General features: G+C 43.6%; 1 protein-coding gene across 1 annotated transcript; it reads right to left on the bottom strand.

The window, feature by feature from the left end:
* Positions 1-648: 648 nt before the first annotated feature.
* On the bottom strand, positions 649-8,586 carry RAB19 (RAB19, member RAS oncogene family). The gene is made up of 3 exons (XM_035568554.2): positions 8,321-8,586; positions 7,252-7,435; positions 649-4,966 (listed from the first exon to the last, which is right to left on the bottom strand). Exons 1-3 carry the CDS (start codon positions 8,516-8,518, stop codon positions 4,701-4,703), a joined length of 648 nt encoding a protein of 215 aa, XP_035424447.1. The 5' UTR covers positions 8,519-8,586; the 3' UTR covers positions 649-4,700.
* Between the last annotated feature and the right edge of the window lie 18 nt (positions 8,587-8,604).

Genomic DNA, 8,604 nt, shown 5'->3' with positions numbered 1-8,604 from the left:
AACAAACAAAAAAATGCAAAAAAAAAAAAAAAGCAAACAAAAAACCCCCCCGAAATTAAATGAGGTCTGTCTGTTCTTTTAATTTTGAAGCTTCTGTATTTTAGCTTGATGATTTGGGGGAGGGGTGGTGGTGGCATGTGTGTTTGTGTAATACAAAGGCATTTGTCACTTATTCTTAACTCCTGCAGAATCGTGTCGCACTAACATGAAGTTTTAACTTTGTTACAACCTTTCCAAAAAAGAACCTATAATGTAGAGAACATGTTCTGAACGGATAGCCGAGACCATTGAACAGCCGGAAGAACAGATCAGCCCTTAGCGAGAACAGAGGTGGCTACCGTCTGCACTATGGTATAACTTTTATTTGTCCTGAGCCAAGTCAGCTGCAGTACATACTCTGTTGATAGTTTCCTGTCATAATGCTATTTGTACAGTAAGCCTGAGCATTGCCTGGGAATCCACATGCTTCCTGAAGCCTGTGTGTGTTCAGAAAGAAGTGTTCTGTTGAACTGCATAAATACAGTAGTTGCCTACTAGCAATGTACTCAGACTTGTTGAGGAATGTGACTATGAAAAGATGAGCCGAACAGTCTACAACCATTGTCAGCTTTTCTTTTAAAGGAAACATAGTATATATTGAATAAATACCTAAGATACAGAAACTGCAGAGGCCTATGAAATTATTTATAGTAGTGTTAAGATGAAAAAGGTATAAAGACTCCATAAACTTTCACCAACAAATCCTGACTTCAACAAAACAAAAAATCAGGAAAAACAAATGCATGCTGTCATTTGAAGTGCCTTGGCTTTACTCCTTGTGCAAGAATACATCCCTCTGGTTTGATCTGAAATTGTGTACCTGAATAGTGGGTGTACTGAGAGTGCTTCACGTAAGCAAAATGAGCCAGACATGGCAGTGATGACTGTAATAGGCAAAGATGTTTATGGACACAGCTGTAGCAATGAAATAGGGGAAGAGTTGTAAATATGTGAAACTTCTGCCCCTACTTGCTGCTGTTGCTGCTATCGCTGCTATCTAGGGGTGTGCAGTTTGTCACTGGTGGTCAAGTCAGTGTCCACAGCTGCTTGGCAACAGCTTGATATGATTACACTGACATTACCTGTGCAGGCAGTTTAATTAAGGTTGATTTTGGAACGTCACTAAAGTGTACTAAATAACTTCAGAAGGTCCTACCTGGCCTGAGCTAACAAGGTAAAAATCTGAAGTGTGCAAGTTCTTATTAACAGCTGATGTACTTTCAAGTAAAAGGGGCTCTTGCCCTGAATAAAGCACTTCCACAAGGACTTGCATATCTCAGCATCATCTGTCATAGTTCTAGTCCTTATACGCTCACTTGAGAGAGGTGTTTAAAAATGGCTTCAGGAGTCAGTACAGAAAGCACTGACTACACAATCCCACACACACACCTTGAGCTGAATCTGTTTTTCTGGGGATTGGCAGATGTAGAAGCCCCTGCCCACCCATACTAGCAGCCCTCTTCTATAAGCCACAGCTGGGGAGGAGCTGCTCTCACAAAACAGGGCTGTGGTTGGAGCATTTGGCTGGTTGGTTGAGAGGAAGTGTTGGCTTTGCTTCAGGCGTGCATCTGCTTCCTGAAAGGAGAGTCCAAGATAAAGCTTTTCTGCTCCAGGCATGGGCCTGAGAATTGCTTTTTCAGTCTCTTCCCCCTCTACTTAAACATTAACTGCAACGATTAGATAAGAGCCTCAGCTTTTGTTACTAAGAGCCTGTCCCTTATATATGAAGAAAAGTTTGACCACGCAGCCCGGGCTCTGTGCCTTCCGCATCATTGGGTTGCAGTTACGTTTAAGTCGGTCAGCTTCTGGAGGTATGAGAGTTTGCTCTGATTCAGAATCTTTCCAGCTCTTTGTGCCCTGTTAGGTGCGTAGGTGCTGCCTCAGTCTCATCTGGTGTGGGTGTGGTATCAGTGCAAAGAACGTGCAACAGTACATTTAAGGCAACAGTAATTTTAAGACAGCTAAGATTCGAATACTTGAGTAGATGAAAGCAAACAACTTTATCTTCAACTTGGATGCACAACCCTTAAAATTGTGGGACAGTAGTAACTTTCAGAACAGCATTGTAAACAACATTACAATAAGCCACCTCTATACACCCATTAAAGATGCTCTCGAGAAGCACATCAGGTCTGCATATAACCATGGAGGAGCAGACATTAAAATAAGGCTCTGTAGCAGCTAATGTCACGCTGCTTGCGGTGGTGACAGCTGCATGCTTCCAACTGCTGTGATGGAGAAAGGCACAGTCGCAGAAGTTAGTCTGCCTTTTAATCTAGTGGTTGCTATCTAGACTGTTAAGTCTAGAACAACATACTACGCTAAAGTTTAAAAGTTTTCTTCGTATGTTACCTCGTTAATAATGGTCTACTAATACACACTCTGAAGAGCTTCACCACTGTTGCAGTTCTTTCTTCTCTCATATGAAGAGAGCTTAAAAAAATGACCCTATAGGAACAATTCAACAGAACTGCCGAATGGGCCTGTGGAAGATATCAACCAACCAACCAAAAGAGGGCTCTCACTCCTGCTTTAGCTGCACAAAGATGAATGTCAGGGTAGATAGTTAAGGCCAGTTTCTTGAACGAGTGTTACACCTGTCAAAGGAAAGGGAACAGAGCAGAACACAGCACGACAGCTCAGCCGCAAGCCTGTTTGTGCAATGCTGTGTTGCTCAGCTTTCTGCCAGGGAAAGACTTTGCCAGTAGCGCCATGTGTGCTGGAAGAGAATGGCAAGAGCCCTGTAGCCTGGTAGTGCCAGACAGCTAAGGGATCATCAGCCTGCAGAAGCCTCCTCCATCCTGAGGGTAAGCAAAATAACTTCATACAAGAATCTCTAAGGCAATAAATCCAATGAACCATGCAAAGGTTAAGTCTGTTGTTAAGATCTTCCCTTTAATTCTCAAGTAATGAAAGACAGAAAATATGAATATCTAGTTCCTATTTTCTGGAATATTAATAGTTGCTACAACTATCTCAGGTATCTCTGAAGTAAAACAGCTTGCTAGCAGTTAAGTGTGGATACTAAAAATGTAACAGCTGCTACGTTGCAGAAGAGGGAATATGGATTTTAAACACAAGAACGTTAAACTTACATTTGACTGTTCCCAGTGACAGGAGGTGAAGAAAATACCGGCGGAGGGTAGACTGCTACTTAGTCAGCCACTTTGAGAGGTTATGGTGTTCGGTGTTGCTTAAATGTAACTGAATGCACTTACTGAGCTAGTACCACTTTGAGATGAAATTAAGATTTAAAAAGAATGCATATCAGAAAGAGGATGCCTGAAGAAGCAGCTTTGTTCACAGCAGGCTATAGTAACAGGCTTAGAGGTTACCACTGAAGATTTCTCCCTCAGTTTACAGGTAGCTGAATTAACCCATTCTTCGCATGCAATAGCAAAGAACCTGGCCAGAGGAAGCAACAATAATAATAGAAATATGTGCAAGACTAAATCAATGATTCACTCTACTTTATTTTTGTGCTTCTCAGACAAGTTTTTCCAAAAGGATTTGCTACATGTTTTTCCCTAAATAGAAAAAGTGAGCCCCCCACTAGCAGAGTTTGCGTTTGGGAGGAACAATACAAAATCATCTACTGCTACCACAATGTTCAGTTAAGTCTCTAAAGGAATAGCATATATACTTGTCCGGGGTAGCTTGCTGGTGTGCTCCATAACCCTTCCCTTACTGCTCTAAGGTCAGGTTATGTTAATAAACCATCACACCCATCACTGAGACTTACAAGAGCCTGAATCCCTTCCTTCACACTCCCTTGAAAATCTACAAGCATACTGCCACTGGCCTGCCACACAACCAGCAGCCAGCTTTTGATTAAGATCAGTACATCAAAAGCAGGACAAGCTTAGGAAAAGAAGATGGTCCTTTCACCCCAGCATTAAGTCATTACTGTGGCTTTGAAAGCTTCAGTGCTCCTTGTAACTCTGTGTAGCAAGACAGGTCACCACTAAATACAATTCTTATAATTTGAGAGCAAAGTAAAAGACAACCATTTTCACCCCAGGAAGACGGTTGGGACTCTAATATATTCTGCCTGCTTTGAAAGCTCAGGAATGTCTCTGGGTTTGTCTGGTGAAGAAATTAATACAGATCTGAAATTCACGTACTCTTACAAATGTGAATATTGAGTTCCTGGGGATGGCTGGCTACATGCCTGACATCAGCACCTCCCCTATACAGAAGTCGAGGCATCAGTAGGTTAGTGCTGGTTAGGACTTCGGACATTTTAAAGCTACTGGCAAAGGGTAAAGAGCTTGCACTACAACAAACAACATATCTTAGAAGGATCAAATCAATGCAGAGTTCTGGTGCAAATTTACCTTCTGACACAGCCAGAAAAATCTTTCAAAGACATAATTAAGGCAATCGTTTTTATCGTTCTCTTTGGTTAAGGCAAGGGCTGGTAGCTTCCTGAGTCTTCTCAACTCACAAGTTCACAGTAAAACATCAGCTGCCATGTTCAAAGCAACCTGTGCTGTCAACAGCAACAGTAATCTCTGAAGATACTTACGCACCAAACTGCAAGTTAGGGGTATCAGAGGGATGGCTTGAGGCCGTACAGCAAACTTTCGTCAGTTGAATAAAACTAAAGATCAAACAGCCTCAGAAAGATGACAACTTCCAACTCCGTTCCTGAAATCTCTTCAACAAAGGCACTGGGTCTTCTCTGCAGTTGGACTAGCAATCACTGGCCTGGAGTCAAGATAGATGCTGTTCGGAGGATTCTCTCCATGAAGCTGCAAGGTATTTCGGGCTATCAGCTCCTTAGCCATCAACACGAACACCTCTTCTATGTTTTGAGCTTCTTTTGCTGATGTCTCCAACACAGCAAGGAGCCCATACTTCTCTGCCAGTGTGCAGGCATCTTCAAACAGGACTTGGCGCTTATCCTGCGAGTCTGATTTGTTCCCTTAAACGAAGGCAAATAGATAATTGAGCTTAGTTTCTCAAGATTTCTTCATTAAACACAGTACATTAATTTAACTTTGGTAAATAACAGAATTATGTTGGGGCTAAGAATTGCTGGAAAAGCAAAATGTAAGCACATCAGAGACAACCACAGAACGTGGATCAAAACTGATGCTTATCAAATGAGTTAAAAGCCACAAAACGAATGTGTTCATCTAATTATTTAGATAGTGGTGCCAGAGGATTCTTTGAAAGCAACTGTTTGTTCCTATTCCCTAATGTTTAAAAACATTAAGCAGTATTTAAATCAGTTTTTCCTTTAAAAAAGCTTGGTAATCTTTGTAACTATAGTGACTGCACACCATAAACCAAAGCAGTGTCACACAAAGGTTTATTCCTCATTCAACCTTCAGTGGAAACCACGTGTGCGTGTGTTCTGCTATTTATTGTGAAGCTACTTCAGCACATCTCAGAGTGGATGCTCAGATGTGGAATGTTGTTAGTCTAATGCAGAGAAAAAGGAAGAACCTGCCCAACTGTTAACAAGACTTTAACGTGACCCATTTACATTAGTGGGTCATTTCAAGACAGTGTCAAAAGAGATAGGGATTGACAACAACTGTCTTAATGCTTACAAGGTATACCTAAGAAGTTTCTGCACATACAGATGAAACTTCTACTCAAAGCAGTTTAGTCAAAATCTGACAAATTATAAAACATCTCAAATAAAACACCTTTGTGTATTTTAGTAGTTCCAACACTTCTGGAATTGTCATCAGTTCTGGTACACACAAGTGCCTGGCTGAAGTCTACATTCCTAGTTTCAGGACAACCTTTCATCACATTGAGGTCTTGAATTCGAAGCATATATAAGCTAATTCTCCTCCCCCTTTAAGCAGCTTCTAGCTTTTTCAAAGGGAAACAAACAGCAACAACTAACACCAGCAAAGCACAAGCCCTCAAAAACACCTTGCTTCATGGTTGTTTGCCATCTTAACAAAAGACACACACACCCCGACCCCTTTCCTCTTTCAGTTCCAAATGGGAGAATTAGAATTTTTAACCTTTCACACTAGGAAGGTATATAAAATGACTACATCTAATTAATTGAACAAAGACTTCCTGCTAAAGTAAGTAAAACAGCACAAGCATTGGAAGGAAGCACCAAGTTGGATCCTTGTCAAAAGCTTTATTTTTACCCCTTTCGAAACATTTCTTAAGGGGAAAAAAAAAAAGCAGCCCTACACACACACACTAATAGGTCTTGTTCTTTGGAGTCATGAGTTAGAGAAACCCTACCAGAATTTAGTGCTATTTTTTTCTCCTCCTTACTCATCCCAAGCACTGCAGTTGCATGCAGGTCAGAATTTGTTTCTTCAGAGGAAGAACAGGAAGAACCACCCAGCAGAAATAAGTAATTTGCTAGGGGCACAAGCAAAAGCTTAGATCCTATGCCTGCTGTGCTATGGGACTCAATGCTGCCTATCCTCAAAAGCCAGTTTGGGCTGCTGTGGCTGCGTGTTGCTCTCGGCACACTGCAGTGGAACAAGCAGTGGAAAGTAAATAAAGGCTCTGTCATTTTATCATGTCAGAGCTCTTATTTGCAGCTTCTTCCTTGGGGGAGAAGAGCAATAATAATCTGAAACCCACAGGGAAAGAACCGTCCTGCTTCCTCCCATCTCCAAATTCAGCAATTTTTATCCATTCCTTACCTCAAGAGGCAAAGTTTCTTGAATGCTAGCAGTATAAACGAGGAAGAGGAACGCAAGCAGACTATTTAGTGCTCTGCCAAAGCCATATATCCCTGTTTAATGTCTTACCCAATTGGAGTCCCATTACAGAGCCATGGGCATGTATTATCAAAAGAGCAGGGAGGAAAGATGAGAAGGAGGAGTTGTGTTGCTCTGTGCATTCCGCTTCCTCTTAAATTATCAAGCTGCTGAATTCCTGCACATTAGGAGCAGAGCATCGGGCTTACTGCTGTTCTAGCTTCAGCTGGGTTGCACCTGCTAAGCTAGCAGCAAGTTTGTTGCATTATTCCAGCATGAAAGGAACAAGTAAAATGTTTCACTGTGCAATAGGCTTGGTCCTATCAGGGTCAGGCTGTGACTTTCCCAATTTTTTAAGCTTAGATCAAACTGATACGTATTTGAATCTTATTTCAATTAAAACTGTATTCCTCTTTAATTCATAGCTCACAGATGAAGTAGTGGTGGGAAAGCGACAGAGATTTCATAATTATATTTAAAAAGCTATGCAATATAGTATTTATAATTAGATTCCTACCAATTAACATCATGACCAAGTTTGCAGCACCATACTTCTCAATTTCACGAATCCAGTGAGGAATAGATTCAAATGTGGACCTCCTAGTAAGGTCATAGGCAAGGATGGCTCCATGGGCACTCCTGTAGTAAGACTGGGTTATTGTCCGGAAGCGCTCTTGACCGGCTGTGTCCCACACTTGGATCTGTAAGAGAAAGGACAGACATCGTAAAGACAAGTGAATGCTGCTTCCTACCTGTTTGCCACCTGCATCTATGCTTTTGAAACCCCTGGCCCTTTTCTGCAATGGGGCTAGACCTGTTCCAGCTCACTCCACTAAACCACGGTATGGCTTTGCTCTCTCTAGATCTGAAGAGACATTTATGTGTCTATTTAGATGATGCACACAGACCAAAAAGCAAGCTGTTGAGAGTAAAAACAGCTTTGCAAAGAGCCCACTTTCAATAAGTGTGCCGAAAGATATACGGCATTACAGACTCTTAATAGGAAAGGAAGAAGAGCTGAGAAACCCTGATGCAGGGCTGGGCAGTGTGAGGGAGTCTGCTACCTGATCTTTCATCTGCACACGGAGGAGATAAGTTCTGGCTAACATCTTCTCCTGGTGTTCATCTCCAGGAGTCTTCGTTTTCTCTGAGTTCAGGAACACACCAAAGTGGAACCTTTAAGAACCAGAGGGTTTTCCCTCCTCACTGTCCCCGATCCAGCTCCCACATCTCTGGAGCAGGGAAAATACACTCCCTCCAAACCAGAGATGGCTTTCAGAGAATTCACCACAGGTAAAGCACGAGCCCTCTCAACGGGATAACCCAGAGAAAACGTGAGAGCGGGAACGTACCCCAGTTAGAGCGACTGTCCCCCCAAGGTATCCTGAGGGGAAGCTTCCCCTCAGCAACCCCCCGGTAAGACAGACGGTGTTTTGCTTCGCCACGGCAGGCCAGGACACAGGGTGCTCCTGCCGCTCCCCTAAGGCACCTGCACGAAAGCCGATGGGGCAGGCGAGGCGCGGGCACCGTGCCGCCCCCAGGCCCCCTCCCGGCCTCGCTGCTCCCGCCGAGCTCCTGCCACCGACCTTCACCCTCTTGCCGTCGATATCCAGCGAGCGCACGGTGAAGTCGACGCCGATGGTGTTCTGCTGCTTCTCGTTGAACTGCCCCGTCTTGAAGCGGTGCACCACGCACGTCTTCCCCACGTTGGAGTCCCCGATCAGGATGATCTTGAACAGGTAATCGAAGGCGTCGTCCGCGCCGGGGCCGGCCGAGAAGGGCATCTCGGCTCCCGCGGGGACCCCTCACCTGCCGGGCCGGGCGGTGCCCGCTTTGTACCGCCCCGCCGCTCGGGGGGCCGGCGGGAAAT

The sequence above is a fragment of the Cygnus atratus genome, chromosome 1, assembly GCF_013377495.2.
Source record: "Cygnus atratus isolate AKBS03 ecotype Queensland, Australia chromosome 1, CAtr_DNAZoo_HiC_assembly, whole genome shotgun sequence".
In the NCBI taxonomy this organism is placed as follows: Eukaryota; Metazoa; Chordata; class Aves; order Anseriformes; family Anatidae; genus Cygnus; species Cygnus atratus.
This window is presented reverse-complemented; position numbering and strand designations above follow the sequence as displayed.

Coding starts and splice junctions, on each gene's coding strand:
- RAB19 (XM_035568554.2), bottom strand. CDS start 8,518: ATGCCCTTCTCGGCCGGCCCCGGCGCGGACGACGCCTTCGATTACCTG. Junction 7,436..8,320: donor TCGACGGCAAGAGGGTGAAG/GTCGGTGGCAGG, acceptor TTTCTCTTACAG/ATCCAAGTGTGGGACACAGC. Junction 4,967..7,251: donor CTTGGTCATGATGTTAATTG/GTAGGAATCTAA, acceptor CCTTCGTTTAAG/GGAACAAATCAGACTCGCAG.